The 20,667-nt window shown below is 48.4% G+C and overlaps 1 protein-coding gene across 50 annotated transcripts in view; it reads right to left on the reverse strand.

The window, feature by feature from the left end:
* The window catches only part of CELF4 (CUGBP Elav-like family member 4), a 323,167-nt gene extending 302,754 nt beyond the window's left edge, over positions 1–20,413 (reverse strand). For 18 of the 50 annotated variants that reach the window (XM_024926351.5, XM_024926364.5, XM_024926350.5 and 15 more), the window contains exon 1: positions 19,912–20,408. In XM_024926351.5, coding sequence (XP_024782119.1) covers positions 19,912–20,197 — 286 coding nt within the window. In that variant the 5' untranslated portion in view covers positions 20,198–20,408. Of the gene's footprint in view, positions 1–19,911 lie in introns of all 50 variants that reach the window. The other 32 variants (XM_055102355.3, XM_008955643.5, XM_024926358.5 and 29 more) reach the window with 6 other exon arrangements.
* Positions 20,414–20,667: the final 254 nt, after the last annotated feature.

Consider the following 20,667-nt stretch of genomic DNA (forward strand, 5'->3'; position numbering starts at 1 on the left):
GCCCAGAGATGAGGCAAAGAGAAAAAAAACATCTGTAGCTGGACACATGGGCTAGGCTCAGGAGATCTGTGTTTCTGGACAGAAGGACAGGCCCAGGAGAGCAGAGATGCATTTAGCCAGACAGCATCTCCCTGGGCCCCACTCTGGCCCTTTCCTCAGGACACGTTGCTTCCAAGTGCTGCCTCTGGCCTCGCTGGTCGAGTCTGAGCACCATCTGCTCAAGCCTGGATGGAGGCAGAGGGGCAGGGGCCTCTCTTTTCCTGTGGCTGCCCCGTCTCTCTCTCTCACTCTCATATGCATGTGTGTGGGCATACACACACACACACACACGGCCCTGCACTTGTGGCTGTCTCCAAGAAGAGACCTCAGGGCTACCTTCTGGGGAGCTGACCCCCTCTTCTTCCGGTCTCCCAGGGAATCTGTGGGCAGAATGTGAGAAGATGCCACAGATGGCCCAGCCATGCATCCAAGAAAGTGGCGAGGTCTCTGGAGGACACTGTCTGACTTAGCGTCCCACCCAACTAGGTTGCCCACAACCACACGTGTGCGGAGCCCTTTCTCCCCACATACTTTTCCCACACTCCTCCCCTACAACTGGCCAGAGGCCCCTCAAAAAGACACCCACGCTCACACACATTTGCAGAGAACTGCAGGCGTGCCCACCCAGGGAGTTGGACTCATCTCTTCTGTTTTTTACATGCACTTGGTAGAAACTGTAGTCATAGACGTACACACAATCTGTCACTAAAAATTGGCCCACCCGAGCCCGTCGCAGCCCACACACACTTGCATACACTCAGCATGTATGAGCATACACGTCTGCACATCTCCTCATCTCCTCGCCCAGGTCTCACAGGCCGGGATTGGAGTGTACTCACTTGGAAGTGGTGTGTGGGCAGGTGCACACACGCTCACTACATACTTGCACCCACGCACATGTATGCACACACACACACACACACACACACACAGTTCTCACTGCAGCTGCAGTAAAAGGCTACCGATTCCAGAATCCTGGTCAGACTCAGAGCACTTCATTCAGGCTGTGGACAGACGTGGTCCTGGTGTGAGATACCTCTGGACCCTGAGCTGGGAGGGAAAGGGTGGGGCTCTGCCAGATAGCAAGTCCCAGGATAAGGGAGCTTTGCAGCCTGGGAGGAATGAAGACAGCCCTCTGGGCATCCTCCCCTCTCTTTCCAGAACAGCGTAGAAAACACAGCTCTCCCACACATGACACACACTGACCCACACAGCACCAACACACACGTGCATGCTCCAGCAGAACCACAGGATGCAGTGTAAATACAAAACCCATGTCTACAACATGAATCTACATGGCACACCTCTAGCAGACACACCACAGCCTGCTCTGTGCCATAGTCCCCAGAGGTGTCCACCAAGCCTCACCCCTTGCAGCCGGCTGGCACAGTTTGTCTACGCAGGACAGGGCAACACATGCAGTACCTCCAGTGACAACCCCTCATCTCTCCTGTCCAGCACATGTAGCTCAAGTCAGTACTGCGAAAGAAGGCTGCCCCATCATCCCGGGACAGACTCAACTTCCAAATGGTCAGCTTATCTAGCAGATGGAGGAAACAGAGAAGTCATTCCTGGATCCTCAGGATTTTATTTTAAAGAAAAGAAAACCATAGGTTTCCTGTTCCCTGGCGAACTTCTTACAACCATTAACCCTTTGCTTAGTGTATGTGTGTGTGTGGTGTGTGTGTGTGTGTGTGTGTGTGTGTGTGTGTATTCTCTTAATACAGCTGAGCAGGGCCATCTTCTCTTCCAAATGTGTTCCCATGAGCCAACAGGAGCCCCCCCAGGCTGGAGCAGCCTTGGGTGGACAGCTGAGGGCTGGGTGTACAAAAACCTTCTTTCTCACTCAGCCACAGCCAGAGGTAGCCTGAATGCTGGTCTCCAGGAGAGGCTGCAGCTGTAGACCTACCCTGCTCCTCTCCTTCCTTCCCAGTTGCCACCCCCTGGAGGCTGCCTCTTCTGCTCACAGGCCTCCCCTTACCTACATGAGAGCTGTCTATAGCCAGTGCCTGGGGCTGGGTGGCTCTTGGAAGGCCTGCCCCAAATTTCTCCAGGTCCTGCCTTTAGTCTTGGTTAGATGAACAGAAATTTGGCCAAGATTCTGCGGGTTGACGCAGAAGGGAGATTGCAGGGGGAGTGCTCTCAGCAAATGCCTTCTGTTTATTTGCTGACTTCTAATGAGGATTTGGCCGCAGACTTTATGGGGCCCCTGTGTTCCCATCTCCCTTCCAAGCTGGGCCCCTGTCATCTCTCTCTCCAAACCAGCTGCTTTTACTTCTTCTTGCTAAAAAGTTAGGTGGATAAATTGTGTCTCTGGCCTTGTGGTTAATTAAGCTTTGTCTTTAAGGAGTGGTATGTGAGTATGTGTGTCTGTGTGAGGGTATGTATCTGGGTCCGTGTGTGTATCTCTATGTGCACTTCTTTATGGGTGCCAGAATGTTTCTATATGTGTGTGTCTATGAATGTGTTTGTGAATGTGTCTGCATTTTTGAGTGTGTGTGTGTGCTTGCATATATGAGTATCTATATGAATGCCTATTTTTGAGTGTGTTCCTATGTGTGTCTGTGTGTACTGATTTTTGAATCTCTATGTATGTGCGTATCTGTATGAGGGTGTGTCTGTGTGAGTTATCTCTTTGTTTCCATAAATGTGTACACATCTCTGTGTGTGTGTGTGTGTGTGTTTTTTCAGATCCTCCATACAAGACAGTGTGTGATAATTTAAGAAAACATTAGCCAGTAATGTCCCAGGGCTTCAGTTTTCCCATCTGCAAAATGAGGGAGATGTAAGAGATGATCTTTTTATTTACTTCCATAAAGGGAGCATGCAGTCAAGGAAGCGTGGCCGGCTTGAGCATATGACCAATCTGGGTGTATCTAACCTCAGTCGAGTTACTGCTCTCCGAGTTTCCATTTCTTTGGCATTCAAAGGGGCACAGTGACATCTCTATCGAAGCTTTGTCACGAGGATGTAATGAGATAAAACAAGTGAGAGGCTGTGTGTGTGTCACTGTCACGTAGTAGGTGCATTGCCAATATCCCTTCCTACCCATCCTCGGGCCTTTGTGCCGCCCCTTATGTGCTGTTTCCGATAGTGAGCCGGACCCTCAGAGCTGATAGGGGTGCTGATAGGGGTGCTGGCCCTTAATGCATGACAGTGACCCTGGACATTTTAACTTTTGCACCGTGTTTTCCCTTCTCATATGATCCTCACAATGACCCTAAGCAATGGGTTGAGCAGGTGTTGCTGCAGTGATGTGAGAGCAGAAGGCCCAGGCTCTGAGCAAGGAGGTGAGGACACTGGTCCGTGCGGGAGCCAGAGCCAGCATGGGGCAAGGACCCAGGCATGTAGCTCCTACGTGGAGTACATCCTTGGCGTGCCAGCTACCTCTGCAGCAGGCAGTGTCCAAGGCACGAAACACTGCCCACCCCCAGGAGCCCTGCAACATCCAGGCCACCCCTGAATGATCAGGGCCAAGCTGGAGGGGCCTGTGCATGAGCCCCAGACACATGCGGACCGTCCACCGAACAGATGCGTGGAAACAGCCCTCCCCTCAGGAATCAGAGGGGTGACTGGTGAAGCGGGGCCAGTCGCTCCCAGAGCTGGTCCTGATTGTCTGCAGGAAGCAGACTACCCTTCTCCCAAACAGTCTACGCTGTTGTGGGTGCCCAAAGCCAGATTTATTAGCCTCATCACTCGCTTTATTTAAAGGATTTGACTGTAAGTAGCATTTGCTATTTTTCTGAAATCCAAACCATCCTAGAGCAGTATGACCAGGACCCTGGAGAACAGAGGAGAAGGCAGCCTCCTGTTACTGTATGGGACTAGTCTCACAGCAAGAGGCCTTGGAAGGGGTGCACTCACTTGTACATTTAACTTTGGGCAGATTTGAGACAGGGAAAAAAACTCCTACTCCTTGAACGAAGGTTGCCCTTTGGCCAGGGGCTGCCCCGCAGGCCAGGCCTTACGAATCTGCCTGCCTGGTCAGCAGGTACACCTTTGCCCCTGATCCCTGATTCACTGGTGACCCCTTCCCTGCCTTGCTGGCACACATCCTGAGCCAAGCCATTCTGCCGTATCCTGGCAGGATTTGACCAGGTTGTAATTTTCCTTCATGATCCCTTTTTCATTTTTCTTTATAAAAAAGGTATCAACTGTACCTGGTTGCAATAGGGATAAAAAGAGGTACTATATAAGAAAGTATTTTACAGATTAAAATGCTATATAAATAGAAGGCATGCTATAATATAAATAAAATACATAATTTAACTTCTATGATACAGTGCACAAGATGCATGGTTCAACTTTAAATGACCAAAACACTTTTATATATAGGTTATATATATGCAGTATAACATATCACTTAATCTGGTATATAATGTGGTTGATAGTATGTCCTGTGATCCATACAATTATATAATATCTTATGACATATCATATCCCCAGCTCAGAGAAAAGTAGAATCAAAATCAGTCGACATTAGGCTATTTTGGCATTCGAAACACAAGCCCCAGATTTGTGATTTTAACAGCTGAAGCTGGGAGGAAGAAACTAAAAATACTAATGGGGAAGATATCTCCATCAACTGGCAATGTGGTCCAATGGGTGGGGAGTGGGGGATCCGTGGGAAGAAAGAAACCCCAAGAATAGGTCTGGGGAGGGGGCTCAGCAGGGAGAGGGGCCTCTCAGGAGGAGCTGGAAGAGTTGGGCTTGGCAGTGATTGTTCCTACTATTTATGAAGCCAGATGAGGAGCTATAGGGCTTGCAGTGGCCCCTGTGTCTGCTGATTAGCTGGAGATTATATTGATGATGTAATAAAAATTCACTTTGTCTATTAAGTTTCATCAGGACAATCAGGGAGAGATTAGATAAAAATCAGGGGAAATGAATAATAGAATGGAGGAGGAAAGCCACACATCCCACCCATGCTGTGGTCTCTGCCTGCCTCTCCTTTTTCCTGCCCCCAAGGGAGCATGAACCAAGAAGCCCCTGCCCTGTACCCAGACCAAGCTCAGCTGAAACTTTCCCAGAGTTGGTGCTCTTAAGGAGGGACGTGGTGTTCCAGATATGACGTTGGTTTAAGTTTACGGACCATGTTTAATATTTGATTAAACCTTTGGCATGGCAGCCTCTGTGATCCGCAGGCCCCACTGGGAGCCCAGCAAAGAGATCAGCCCATCCGCTGGCTGCCTGGGTCCCTCTCTGCTGCAGCAGGGGAGGTGGAGTTCTGCCTGGGCAACAGAGCTGGAGGCCGGGCAGACCTCTGCTGCCTCCCAGTAGACAGAGGTGTCCCTGTCTCACGCTGGCTCCCTCTGGCCTGGCCTGTGTCAGAAAATTCCCCCCGATTAGAGACGTTTCTTTGGGTTAAGGACTGGGCTCTAAAAGGTCCCTGTTAAAAGGCACGTGGCAACAGAGATGGTAACACACTAATGTCCATTAGCCGCCAGGGACACATCAGCCCAGTTTGATTTGTCAGACCAACAAGGGGCAAGGCATTGAAATGATAGGAAAAGGAGGTCACTTTTGGTTGGGTGCTGTTGCTTGAGAGCCCTCAGTCCTGGTTTGGTGGCCTGGGGGTTGGGGTTTGGGACTTGGGGTGGGGAGTGTAGAGGCTGGATGACTGGGAACTCGGAGGGTACTGGAAGACCAACACTAGTGACGTCCATATCCCTGCAGGGAACTGAGTTTTTCAGTCACTCCAGCTCTATGACTGAGCCCAGTTCTGTTCTCCCCTGAGAAATCCCTGGGGTCAGGAGGATGCCAGGATTGTGGTCTGTGGAAGGCCTATAAAAGGGGAATCTCCCTCCCCTAAAGAGCCAGCCCCAAAGATCACCTTAGCCATGACTGCTCCCCGGGCTGAGTTTCTCTTCCAGAGATGGGAGAAGTACGCCCATTCCACTGCTCTCCTGCAGTAAAAAATGTCTGCTCAGGACGTTGCCCAGGTGTGCTGTCCACAATGGGGGCAGTTCTTCCTGGGACCTGGCAATATTTTTCCAGCTGCAAGACCAGTGTCACCCCAGGAAACTGTCCTCAGCTTCATCCCCATGGCCTGGCTGCCATCCAGCCACTCCTGTGCTGGGGGCAGGAGCAGAGTAAGGGTGAGGGTGCGGGAAGATTCCAGCCCCTGGAATCCTATAGTGTATTGCTCGGGATGTTCAGCTGAGTGAGTCTGTGGGGACAATCTGAACGCCTGCCTTGGTGACAGCAAACATGGCCACGGGTTTAAATATTCCATGAGTAATTTCTCAGCCCAAGTGGGCTGCAATTGGGACAGCTGAAGGACACTGCAGACCCAAAGCAGGTGAGGACAGCCCTGGCAGTTTCAGTGTGTATCACTGACTTCTTCGGAGTAACAGCAACACACCCACCCACCCATGACTGATTCTCCCTCAGCCAGGCTGGCGGCAGGTCCAGATTTATTCAAAATGAGAAATTCCTTTGTCCACCATTCTAAGAATGAGACTTCATTGCAGAGGGACAAAAACAAAACACAATGGAAAGAAACAAAACACAACTCCCCGACTTGTCAGCTCTCCAGCCCTCCTGCTCTGTCCCGTTCCCATCTGCCAGGCGGGGCTTATGCCGTCTTTCTCTATGTGGGAATCTGGCTTAGAGCCAGTGCCCCTACCTGATTACTTATCTTTCGGGGGTTCCCACATCCTCCCTCAACAGCGTATTTACACGGGACAGTTTTATGTTTGTGGGGTTGCTGTCTTCTATCACATCTCAAGTTATCTTGTGGCAGTGAAAGCAGGTCCCCCACCTTGTCGGAACAGAGCCTGACACTCAGGGCACCTGAATTGGACATGAATCTGCACCTCCATGAGGGAGGCCTATGTCTCCCCTGTCAGACCCTGGGGCTTTCCTGCAGGGGGCCATGGTATGTCCCGCCACAGCCTATAATTTCCTACCCACTCCCTGCTCTGCAGAAACCTGCCTCTGCATGATGAGGGTGAGTGTCGAGAGGGGTGGTGGCATCCCAGAAGTCAACGGCAGTTGGTTCAGTGACTCCCCAACTCCCGCCCCAGCAGGCCCCTCCTCCTGCCTTGGCTGGTCTGCAGGGATGCTCTCCTCCTGGCTGTGTGGCCTCTGCTGCAGACTAGCCCTCTTAATCACTGGCTCAGCCAAGACAAGGTCAGAACATTCCAAGTTAATGTTTTGCTGAGAAACTTGAGAAACTAAGGGAGAAATAAACCAAAGCCCTGGTGATGGCATAAGGGGCAGATGGGGGTCTTGAACTTGAACACAAAGGGTACAGGAGCCTGGCTTTCTGCTGGCTGCAGCTGGATGGTTCAGCCTGCATGTTTGGCCCTTCCTGCCTGGCTTCCCACGTATCTCAGCTGGGGTCTCCTGGAGGAAGCGTGTCCTCTGCAGCTGGTGTGTGGCTGGTCAGCCCTTCAGGAGTGTGATCTCTTGCTCTAAGGCCTGAGCTGCTGTTGTGACCTGGTCTGCCCAGTAGTCATTCACCACAGCTCAACAACGTGCTTTTCTTGCACTGAGACATCACCCTTTAACTTGCTGTTCCTCTCTTTTCCCTGGGGACCCAACTCAGCTGCCGGTCCCAGGCTTCGCCGTTTGTTCCTCATTCCAGATTTCCAAACTTGCCCAACAGAATGGCAACAGAATTTACTCTAAAATAAATGTAATCATTTGCTTATTGAAATAGTCAAGATGACAGTACAGATGAAGGTCCTGTTTTTCAGTAAAAAGTTTTTTTTTAAAAATTGGATAAGAAAATGAGCCTGAAAATAAGCCAGTCCTACTCTGTGTCTTTGTCACTCTGATGATAAACTGGGCTTCAGTTGCTCTACTGGGGCCTCAGCTGGACCTGGGTGGTGAGTGTACCAATTGATCACTAATCTGTGGGTTCTCCACCCAGGCCCATCCATTTCATCACACGTAGCATATGAGTGTGCCACGTGTGTGCGTCTTGTGGGGGGCATTTGGAGATTCCTTTGCAGAAGTTCCGGGACACAGCAGTTTGGAGTTGGACCCATGTCAGGCCCTAAGTATGCAAAAGATTCTGGTGCTTTGCTAACAAGTCCCCAACATATGGAATTAAGAATAAAAATCACACTAAATCGTAGACTGTAATTATTAATTTTTGAAATGAAACAAAACTCACATGGATACAGAAATGACAATACTTTTTGGGTTTTCTGATCCTCCTCTCTGGCTTTGCGGTCCCTGTTTTGCTGGTGTCCCAGGCTCAGGCCCGGCTTGTCAAGTGAGGGAAATGACGTGGAGAGTCCCCCACCCGCGCAGGGAGCTGCTGTGCAGAAGGAGCAGCCAACACTGGCCGGGGTAAGGGGTAGGGTGCGGGAGAGGTTTGAGTTGGAGCTCCTGGGGTGAGGCAGGGCCTGGGCTGCTGCAGGAGCTGGGCACTTCAGACTGGGGCCCGCAGTGTGTGTGTAAGAAGTTCTTCGTCTCACCGTCAGAGGGCAGGCGACAGCTGGAGGAAAGAGGAACCCTCCCCTCACACACAATTTAGGGGCTTCCTCCCCAGGTATGAAAAAGGTGTAAAGAAGTGGTCTAGCTTCTGGGCTCTCTGCTGTTCTCCCTAGAGCTACCTAGAGCCAGGCCTTGTGGCTGAGGAGGGGAGAGGGCACTTTGGGCGGAGGACTGAATGCTGGTGCCCGAACCCACACTCCCCATATACCCTCTGAGGCTGTGCCCAGCCTGGGCAGGGATGGGAGCCAGTCCGGGGGCCTGGGAACTGTCTGGGGCAGCCTCGGGGGCTGGGGCTCTGCAAGGAAGGCTGGGTTGTGTGCACTGGGGAGGGAACGGCAGTGACCCGCAGGGCTCTTTGTCCCGCAGGCTGGGTGTGAGCACCTGGGTGGGACCCTGACTGTGCAGAGGCCAGCGGACCTTCTTGCCTCTTGATGACCCTGGGTGAGTGGGAGAGCAAATCAAAGGAAGGTAGGATGTGGCTGGTCAACTGGGGCCTGAGCTGTTTCTTATGAGAAGGGGAGCACCCTACCTCAAGCAGCCCCATCTCCCATTCCAGCGACAGGCCCCATTTACTTGCCCTCCTTTACAATCAAAGGCATCACCCGCCCCTCATCTTAGCAGCCCCTTTCTTATTCATCATCACGCCCAGCATGGGGCCTGGACTCTAAGGCAGGCTCCCTTTCAGTTGCCTTGACGACTCTGGAAACAGAGAATGATCAAAAAGCCAGTTGGGCCTTTGGCTGTCACCAGAGACACTTCCTGACTGCCCTCTTTCCATTCTGAGGAGCGCCCAGACACGGGGGTTCTCTCCTTTTCACTTCTTCCCCAGGACATCCTTCCAGGTGTTATCTATGGCTGCCAAGAAGGGCCAGGGACGTCCTGAGACAGGGTTCTTATAAGAAAGAGAGTGAGGGGTCCAGGACTGCCCCAAGAGAATTCCAAGCCTTCCCTTGGAAGGATGCAAAGGCTTTCCTTCTCACTCACTGGGGCTGAAAGTAAGCCTCAGTGAGAAATGGCTTTCTGAAGTCCAAGATATTCCCACCCTACCAGCAATGCTGACAGGGCAGCACCCTGAGTCCCTGGCTCTGCTGATCCCAAGAATTTAATCACAGTGATTGATATGATTGGGGGCCTTTCCTTTCCTCCTGGGATACCCAGGCTGCAGAGTGCACACTGGCATCTCCTGGAGCCAGTATATCCCACCCCGGGAATGGGATGTGGCTTCAGGCTCATGCCACCCCTTTGGAGAGAGACCTCTTCACACAGCGGGGGCAAGCATGCTTTCCGTGCCTCATCCGGTGAGACCAAGCCAAGCCAAGTATTGATTTGACAGAAAGATATGGATATGCTGGATGCATAATGGTTAGGGGATCCTATTTCCTTCTTTTCCTGTTCAGAGTACACCTCTCCTCCACCCCACCCTGTTGAAAAGCAAAGGCCGGATGAGGGAGAGTGTTCTCACCGGTCACTCAGGGACGCCTCTGTTTCCCCGGTCTCCTTGCAGGAGTTCAAAACCATAAAGCCTCTGGGAACAAGGACCCCCTCTCCCACCATGAAAAGCTCTCCCAAGATCTTCGCCTAGCTGTATATTCTTAGAACCAGTCAATATGATTAATTTTACATGGGCATAATTTCCGGCTATTGCTGTGGAGTCCTCCCAGCCTCACCCATCAACAGCGACATGATACAGTTTCTGGTTATATTGGTCAACCAAGATATTGATATTATTAATAATGGATATCTATACGCTGACCTTTGTCCACACAACTGAATCACTCTGGGCTGGCTGTCACATTGCTTTAAGAGGTATTGATAAGCCCATTACTGGAAGGGCACATACAATCTTAGGTGTATGCTTTTCACTCACCTTCAAGCATCTCCTGTGAAAATTGACCTTTGTTGCATGAACTGGTGTGGGTACCATGGCATGTGGTATGCAAAAGAATGTGTGCGCATATGCTTGTGTGGTGAATGTATGTGTGTGTATGTATGCGAGTGTGTTCACGTGTATGTAAGTGTGCGTGTGACTGTGTGTATGAGTGTGTGTGTGTGAGTCTGTTTTGAACACTGTTCCTTTTAGAGCTTATCAAATAGTCAATTACAGCATTATAGGGAGGTAGCAGAATCACAGAGTTCCTACAAATACACTGTGATGTAGCGTTTGATCTTTAGATGCCTCTTGTCTCCGAGGACTTGCGCAAGGAGGCTTGGCTTTATAAGGATATTATTAGGTTGATGCCTCATTCTCTCAATTTACCTGCCAGGCAAGAGACAGCACTCACTGGGAGCAGTCTGGCCAGAACCAGCCATTGGGAGGTGCACTGAAGACCATGCTGCAGGCTTGACTTTGGGCATATGCTACTCTCAGCCTCAGTCTCTTTATCTGTGCAGTGGCAACAGTTAATTCAGCTCTACTTTCTAAAGACCAGAGAGGGGAAGTTTACTGAGCTCAGGCTCTCAACCTTCTGCACCAAAACTTCCAATCATATGAAAGCCTGGCATGCCAGCAGGCCTGATTTATTACATGGTGAGATGTGGCCCTTTAACTTTTAGAGGGAATGGGTTTGTGTAGGTTTGTAGTAGAAGGCATGCTTTTTGTGCTTGTGTGTGTTCGTGCATGGTCACACAGACCTCATTGCTGTGCATCTCTGTGGCTGCTGTTGTGCCTACCTGCATGGAAGGTGGTGTCAGGGTCAGTAGCCTCTATCAGCTTGGTCTGCAGTGATCCCATCCTGTTTGAACTCAGACAGCCTCACTTGTCATGGATGCCCCCTTGCTTGTCCCTGTAAAGGGAAACTGGCTAGCTGGAGAGATCTTTTGGATCCTCAGACATAGTGTATGAATAAACCAGACATGGATTAATTAGGTGTGACTGCATCATTAAATTAGAATAATGAACAAACAGCCACGTATGGCATTCAAATCTGCCTAGAATGACTCCAAGGGTTGCTTTCAAGTAAGTCACCTGTCAGTTTGTAGGTTTTGGGGACTCTAGAGAGTGAGGCTCCTGTCACATCTTAAGAAGTGGCTTCTTTAGGCATTACATACCCCAGGCGAGGACCATCCTTCAGTGGGCACCAAGACTCCACAACTGAATCCAAACAATGACAATGACTTGGTTCAATACAGCATCATCTATGCATGCTTCAGCTGCGAGCATTTCTCAGTGTGAAATACGACAGTAGCACAGGTGCTCAAGAGATGGGAGGGAGAAGTTAAGAGGTGTGGGCAGCGGATGTGAAATGTATTGATCCCACAATATTTATGTGGATGTGCACATAGTCGCTTGTGCACGTGCATATGCGCATGCACACACACCCCCCTTTTGTGTTTCTATAAACTCCTTTTTCTTCTGCTGATACTCCCTATTTCAGTCAGATTGATTCAAGGGTGAACCAAGTTGTGTAATTTTAGGAACAGCTGCTGAACTGCAGCACCCTGCCCTCGGTGGACAACGGTTCTCACAATCCCGGTCCTTGAACACAGTGGCTGTGCAGAAAGGATTTTTTGTCTTTAACAAAGAGGAGGAAGCCAACAGCTAAGAGGGAAGAAAATGGGAAGCTAGCTTGCCTTGCTGGCCAGCTGTGGAATAGCCTAATACATCGGGGCTTTGTTCAAAAGATGTGTTAAGTATCTAGAAACCTTTGATCTGTAGCCACTCTTAACAAAGGTGATAATTAATTAAAGCAGAGTGCATTGCAATAAAGTAACATCGCGGTCAGTTTATGCGTTGTCCAGAGCCGGCCTTCGGAAGTCTCTGTCAATTAAGCTCTTGTAGGAGGCCAGTTCATTATCAATTTTTTTCCTGAGTTTGATCAATATTTTTGGCTGTTCTGTCCCCACAGAAGCAGGACTATGTCTGTCTCCATGAGGGCACCCATTTATTTCCATCTTGCAGAAGGCCACATAGGATTTGTTCCTGAGCTGAGCTGCGGGGAATCACCCTGTTTGAAATCCTCGATCAGCTCATGCTAGAGAAGAGATACAAGGAAGGATAAGAGAAACAAAATGTGGAACAAGTGGAAGGGGAGAAACCCTGTAAATGGATGGTCCTGAAAACATCCCTTTTACTCTTTTTTTTTTTTTTTGAGACCGGGTCTCACTCTGTTGCTCAGGCTGGAGTGCAGTGGTGCAATCTCCACTCATTGCAACCTCCACCACCCAGGCTCAAGCGATACTCCCGCCTCAGCCTCCTGAGTAGCTGGGAATACAGGCTTGCACCACCATGCCCCACTAATTCCCCTTCTACTTTTGAGGACTCAAAAATCCAGGCAATCACCCTGGGCTTCCTACCTGGCTTCCTTCTTGGTTCCTGTGGGTAGGGCTGTGGCTTGGGCTTTATACCCACCTAGGGCTATGGGGAACTTGATGGGTGGAGATGGAGGAAGCTCTTAGGGCAAGTACATCAACACTGGAAATTCCTCTGCAGCTTTTACTACCCCTGTAACAGTTTTTTTTTTTTTTTCTCCCTGTCCTGGTACCTTTAACTTCTCTTATGTTGCCGAATGGAACACTTATCTCCTTCTTCAGGCCCCACTTTGGGGTTTAGGTGGATATCTTAAATGTCAGAGAAGACAGAAAAGGAGAGGAAGGATGATGAAAGGGCTTCAGTGAAATTGTGGGGGGCGGGTGAGGGGGGCTCTGTTCTACTCCCCTAGGCTGTTTGGACTGGATGCTTTCTGCAATTCTTGGAGAGGCTGCGTATCTAAAGGCCTGCAGGAAAAGAAGAGGTGAAAGGAGTGGATTTTCTGCTCTTGTTATAGAGAGCCCAAAAGGAGGGCAACCGGCTCCCTGCCACGCCCTGCTTGGATTTAGGTAAAATGCAGTATTCTGCTTGGAGGGCCTGACTTGACTGAGCTGTCAGGTCGTGTGTGTGTGTGTGTGTGTGTGTGTGTGTGTGTGAACACTATAAAAGGAAAGTAGCCTGGAATACCAAGGGGCAGTGAGTAAGGTGGGAAATGCAGTGGGTGAAGGGAATTAGCTGCGGCTGGCCACTCGGCCACTCAGATTCCAGATGGAAGGTCATTGCTAAAATGAGTCAGTGGGTGAGCAGAAGCAGGCCAGCCTTAAAAGGGTGATGGGTGGGGAATGAGGATGGAACCCTCCTCCAAACCAGGACTTCTGGATGGGGATATCAGGCAGATAAAACAAAAAGCACACCTTCACACCAGGACTTGGATCACTGACAAATCCAAGCCAGGAGTTCTGAGGTGGATCATGTATGTAATCATGAGGACAGCATCATTCTTTCCAGATTTTCTCCTTTTTTCCTTCACCCTTCTCCCTGATCCTGCATATAGCCTTGCAAGATTAAACTGTCCCTAACATCATCTCCATGCCACTTGCATCTGTCATCTCTTCCCTGTGTGTGTGTATGCACACACACATGCTCACTCCAACACCCACACAGGCTGCAGCATCTTCCCTCCTCCTACCCACAGACACATAGGTTTTCACACCCTTTAGCTCTTCTCTCTGCATGTCACATGGGATTTCCCTTCCAAGTTCAAGAGCTGCTGTGGTTTCAGCCACTGTAAACGGGCACTCCCAGCTTCTAGCTGGCATTTTGACCCTACAACTTTCACTTTTTTTTCCCCTCTACCTGCCACCTTGAGCCTTATTCTCTGTTGCATTTCTGCCCTCTAGAGCCTACTTATTCCAGATTCTCTTTAGGTGAGATCCCTTCTGGGTCAATTTGGAAACTGACTCTCTCCTGATGACATGGAAGGTGTGAGCCCTGGACAGAGGCAAAGTTGAGACAAGCTCTTTTCTCAAGCAAAAAGGTGGTGTCTTGGATATATTCCAAGGCCTCACTCAGAAGCCCCTCTTCCCTCCTGATATAGATGCTGTAATAATGAGGAGGAAGATGCTACTATTAGTGATGATAATGGCCATGATCAAGTTGCTGGAGTGTGGCAAGATCACTGGGCAGTGGGAATGCCCTGGGACACGAGCTCCCTGATAGAACTCAGAACTTTACTACATGAGTGTGTAGGGGGCATAGTGACGGCAGGCAGTTTTGTCATTTTTTTCCTTTGCGTTGTTTTATGGCTATGATTTCATTCAAGAAAAGATTTCATTTTGTTGTGTTTGAGAGGCCACAAACATCCAGCCAATTGGAGCAGGTGATGAAGGGAGTGAAAGTATACCAAGGGGGTTATTTCAACCCAATCTAGAATTCCCATTAAAACTGTGTGTGCTTAGGGATGGGAGGGAGGTTGTTAACATCTCCCTGTTGAATTGCACTGAAATCTAGGCCAGCCCTGGTTTCCATATGTGTGGGATGTGCTTAGTCATGCTTGCACATGAAAACATATACGTGCATATGTGCATGTTAATTTATCTCTGTGTTTGTTGATTCCAAGAAAGTCTGTTTAAAAGACAAATGAAATTATGCATAAGCAGCAAATAACCATCAGTCTCTTAAATAAGCTAATCATTTCCCAATATTTTTTCTTTGCTCTTAAGTAGGACACTTATCAACATCTGGAATTTGGAGTTTGTTTTAATGGTGATTGTTGCTTTGATATGCTTTAGGTTTGTAATGATTGCTATTGATCGTTTTCTTTGGTGAAACCTGTTTTTTTAAAAAATGCCTTTCTTGTTTTCTGATTATGGCTATTCAGTCTTCCCTGTCTCTGACAAGGCAAATCTTTCTTTTAAAAGCTATAGGTGTGTACCTAGCCATTCTGCCAGTCTTTTCCCCTGGACAGAACTGAATTTTTATTTTTCAAAGTAATTAAAAAAAAGTTCATCTTAATTGAGCTCATGCCCATGCTAATACTTCAGCTGCACTGTCTCTTAGACTCATTTGAAAATGGAAATCACATAGAGCCTCACAGTTTAAATCACCTGTCTACAGCAGGGAAAAAACACCCAAAACCCCACAAAACAACGAACCATCTTGGGTAAAGTCAAGCGGTGGAAATTCAGTGTTCTGAGAATTATTATATCTTAAACACAAATACAAGACATAATTTTATGAAGTTGGTCACAAATCACCAAAACATATTCATATCCCCGTCCTTCCTCTTTCGCACAGCTAAACCCCAAATCAAGGGGCTTTAGGCATTTCCTATTCAGGTATAGTTGAAATAGAAGATTGTGCATGTGGTGGTGAGTATATTTTAAAATGATACACTCTCTGGAGCTAAATCCACAGAAGATTCTATTGCTCTGTCCCCACACTTCTGGATGTAGTGTGGAAGTATGAGGGGCTGAAATCCCTGCAGCTGTGGCTCCTGGGCTGAGAGTCCCCCAGGCTGCCGGTAAAGTAGATTTTCCTCCATGTAGCGGAGAAAATCTCAAAGCAGAGTGGTTACCCAGGCACAGATCTGTTCTGACTGGATAACAAGAGGGACTATGATGTGGACTTGGCCGTTTAGATTAAAATGCATCGTAGGCTCTGGGAACAAGCACACATCAGTAGTAAAGGCTGTTTAAACCTTTGGGGACAGCCCTATGTTTAGATTACGTTAATTCATAAATATTATACTAAATACCACTTAAATTGGACTTAAATGACTTCAAAGATAATGCATTATAATATGGCTATCCAGAGAGCACTAGTCTTTATATCTCCCAGTAACTCAGTCTTTGCTGCCTCCCATCCAGCTAGACAGGACCAAAGTTATGAATGGATTGCTGATTTCTTCATGTGTGATCCACTGTGTATGTGAGTGTTAACAAGCATGGGTATGTGTACATATATGTGTCTTCAGACACTGCCTCTTTTTGTTCTACAGGAAATGAAAAGAAGAAAAGAGAAACAAATTAAAAATGAGAGAAAGGAAGAATTGGACTACTGGGTGACCTGTTCCCTTCTCCAGGGTAGAAAAATTCTACAAAAAGGGGTAAAATTGGCCCTCAGCTCACTTCTGCTGCTACCCGAGGAATTCATCTCTTTTCTCTTTAATCAATAGTACAATGTCTTTCTCTTTGGAGCCTGGAAAAACAATCTTTCCCAAAGTGCTCTAATGGGGGAGAAAAGAAGACTCTGAGTTGGTCGGGAGAGTTTGCATTAAACTCGGTTTTCTTCCTTGGGTGTTGTTTCTTTGAATTTTAATTCTGGGCTTTTTTCTTCCTTTCTCTCTCTGCCTAGCACCCAGATACCCCCTCCCCAATTGCTTTCTGGCCTCCAGGGGGTAAATTTACCTTTACGGTAATCACCCCAGTCCACAGCTGCTCTTTGCTGCCTCCCCAGCCCAACAGCCTTTCTCTGATATGGCTGGGTTTGCTCCACAACACCCACCCACTCCCTCCTGCACAGACTCCCAATTTGACTGGAGTAATTGCCTTTTAAGGTGCACTCTACGCATGGCAGGTATTCCATTAACCCTTAGAACTCCTTCCTTCTTTAGATATCTGAAATGGCAGGTGGCCAACAAATGGAGAACCACCTGAAACCTCCTGTGTTTAATTTAGTTTTTACTTCTTTTCCTTTTCCTTTTTTTTTTTTTCCACTAACATAAACATGACATCCAAACTGGAGGCCAGTGTCCTGTGTCTCTCAATTTGATCCTGTATGATTCATTAGAAGTTAGAAATTAAGGAAGGGGAAAGCAAGAGGCACAAATATGCCCTGAAACCAGGCTTAACAAAGGCATGATTCTATCCCTAACCTTATGTTGTCAATTTAGAGATGGGGAAATCTAGAAACCAAATGCAACCCTCATTCCTCAAGCCTCATCATGCTTTCTGACTTAACAGTAATTAATCACCAATGGCAAGCGAGTAATTTTTTAAGGTGGCCAGAGGCTTATTTTATCAGGATTAGCTAATAAATCAGGCTGCATCACCGAAGAAGGAGTTTAAACTCTTCTAGGACTGAATAAACCAGACCTCGGAAACGGTCTCATTTATTCAGCTCTCTGAGAGCTTGCAAGCACTGTTAGGGACATTGTGGTCCAACCTCGATTATAAAAATCAGAAGGATGGAGAGGTAGGAAGTTTCACTGGGAAAAATATATGCTCAGGCTCTGAAGGGTGAGCTGCGACAACGAGGAACCCAGTATGCCGGAGCTAGTGGGCCTGCTTGCCACTGACTGAGACAGTTTAGGGGAGAAATTATTTAGAAAATGAAGTTTTGTTTGTCCTAGGAATTCTGGCCAGATTTTATTTATTTTTATATATATATATATAAAATATATGTAATATATGTATTATGTATATATTATATATATAATCATAACCTTCTCTACCTCCCTAATGCAAATGATGAAAATTCTACTTCTTTGCTATTATATGAGAGAGTCCAAATTACATCAGCAACAAAGTGATGATATCAGGGATTGTAGAAAAGAAACCAAGGAATATTGTTAAAGTTTATCTTCATTTGAAATGAAGAAGCAAATAAAGTGCTTTAATCCAGATGCCATATGAAGCCCAGCTCCTCACAACTGTCTTTTGCCTCTAGTGAGTTCTGATTTTTTTAACTTTAAAATCTTAAATCACCACAAAAACTGATCATTAAGATGGGCAGAAGACTTCCCTACCTATGCTTTCAAAATTTTTATTATTACTATTTTTTACAATGAGGACATTCAGAATAACAAAGGTTTGATACAAACCTTGATTAGCTTCTAGGAAGCTTGATTGGAAGGGGAAAAACTACAAAGATATGGTTGACTTGAGAGGGAGGGGGGGAAAAATAAAGTGTTTTCTTTTTTTCTTCGAATATTATTTTGAAGCCTGCCTCCCCGTTCCACCTTTCCAATCTCTCTTTTGAACAGACAGACATTTTCTCCATATTGGATAAAGGTTGCTTTCTCTCTCCATTACAGCCCCCACCCTCACCCCACCCCAACAAACCCAGTATATTTCCATTCTGCTGTGTTTTTGCGTTACTCAACATGCCATTAACTTTAAGATTTACTCCTCAGCAGGCAAGCTGGAAGATACTAAAGCCAATAAAAACTGCTCTCTGGGACTCCAACTATGAAGAGTTTGGAGCTCTGTTTAGTATTCGAACGAAGGGAGGGCTGGAGAAAGAGGGTGGTTGTGATAGTGAAAATCGCTGCTGCTTAGAGAGCCAGACAGCTCTGCGCTCTGCACCTAATGTGCTGGAGGATCAGCTGTGTCCATAGCCCATTTGTGGCCAAGGATGAGGCTGCTCTCTATGTGGGGGTGGGTGTGCGTGTGTTTTCATCTTTAAAACCACCAGCTGTAACAGCATCTTCGGCGGCTCTCCACACTACTGTTTATTAAAAACGGAACATCCATACACATCCCCTACAACTTCCTTAGCCCCGTGCTCCTTCCCTGCCTGGCGATCAATCTCTCTCAGAAAGCATTTAACTTGCCCACATAGATCCAGCACCGATTCATCCCCGCTGCACATCCTATATATTACTGTTAGGAAGCGGAGCACTGGGCTAATTTCGTCACCCACCAGCCACCCACACACATTCTACAACTGAACACGTTTGGGGCTCTGCTTTAAAGATAATAAAACAAGGAGAAAACAGGCAGGCTGCGGACAATTCCCATGACCACTTTCCTAAAAAGTTGCTGTGTTTTAATTCTTTGATTATTCTGTCTCCCCCTCCCCCAAGCACTCACTGGCAATGATCGCTTCAAGGGAGAAATAATGTACTATAAAGCTCTCTGCATGGTGAGTTTGGGATAAATTAGGGTACACCTTTCAAAATGCAAATCTCGCACACACATATTTTTTTCCCAAAGCCCCACTTTCCTGGGAAGGGGACTATCCAGGCTTGCCAGACCCCCCACTCCACCCAGGGGATGGCTGGTTCCTTGCTAATTCTTGCCTTAGGTTTTATCACTGGTTCCTTCAAACATCCAACCCCCCCACCCCCAACACACACCACCATTCACACCACAATCAGATTATTGAGGCACACAGCTCGACAGGGAGAGTTTACTGTTACATTTAAATAAAAATTTCTCTTTGAATTTGTCACCTCTCTCCCTTTTAGACGGCTGCGCTCCTGCTACTCTAGCCCGGAGCAAAGGATGAGGAGACCACCTCCTTTAGTATTTTCAGCACCACGGCGATGGACAGCACCCTCGGTCCTCGGCCGGCTAGGAGCCCGCGAGTCCGTCCGCTTAGCGTCCTGGGCTCGACCGGTGCAGCCTTCCCCATCCCCATCTTTCAGGTCGCTGTACCCAAAAATCCAAGCCCCGTCTCCTCGATCCCCTCTCTCTTTCTCTTCATCGGCGCCCGCTGCTCTCTCCATGGCATCGTTCCTATCAGCACCTCGCCCAAAACCCAGTCTTGCCCCAGCAAACAGCTCCCCACGCACCCCAGCTCTGGTCTCCGCTGCCCGAGCGCCTCCCTCCACGGCGCCCGCCCGAGGCTTCCTCTCGCTTAGTCCGCCGCTCGTCAGTCGCCGGCCGGCCGGTCGGCCCGCCAGCCCGCTCCTGCTCCCCGGCAAAGTTGGGAGGGAAAGGTGTACTCACCTTTGTGCATGCCTGTGAACCTGTCCTTCAGAACCGTAAGCTCGTAGATTTTGCCAAACTCCTCGAAGAGGGGCTTGAGGTCCTTCTCATCCAGGTTGCGGGGGATCTGCCCAATGAACAGCTTGATGGCATCGTGGTCCTTCATGGGAATGGTCGACGGGTTCCCCGGGCTGTGGCTTAATCCGTTCATGTGCCCGGCACTGCCCGGGCTGCTGCCGAGCCCGTTGGTACTGAGGCTCGCGTTGTCAGCCTGTCCGTTTGCTAACGTGGCCATCTTTATATACATAGAGAAAATCTTCTTTCCTTTTATTCTTTCTCGCTCGCACTCTCTCGCTCCTCTCTCTCGCTCGCTCGCTCGCGCTCACACACGCACACGCATACACACACTCGGGTTCTCTCCCCCTCGGTTTCTCTACACCTCGCTCTCCGCTCGCTCTCTGCTCTCTCTCTTTCTCCTCTTCTCTCGCTCGCTCGCGCTCGCGCTCTCTCTCTGCTCTCCCCCCTCTCTCTCTCCCTCCCTCCCTCTCCTCTCTCTCTCCCTCTCTCTCTCCCTCTCTCTCTCCTCTCTCTCTCGGTCTGATCTGATTTTTTTTCTTTTTTTCTTTTTTTCTTTTTTTTTTTTTTTACATTGAACAGACAGGATCTCTGTCCTTTCCGTTTAAACAGGCTGGACCGGTTCAAGTTCCCAGCCAGACCAGGGGTGGGGGTGGCGAGTGTGCGCGCGCGGAGGAGGGCGCGGGGGGCCGGGAATGGGCG

The sequence above is a fragment of the Pan paniscus genome, chromosome 17 (assembly GCF_029289425.2).
Source record: "Pan paniscus chromosome 17, NHGRI_mPanPan1-v2.0_pri, whole genome shotgun sequence".
NCBI classification, from domain to species: Eukaryota; Metazoa; Chordata; class Mammalia; order Primates; family Hominidae; genus Pan; species Pan paniscus.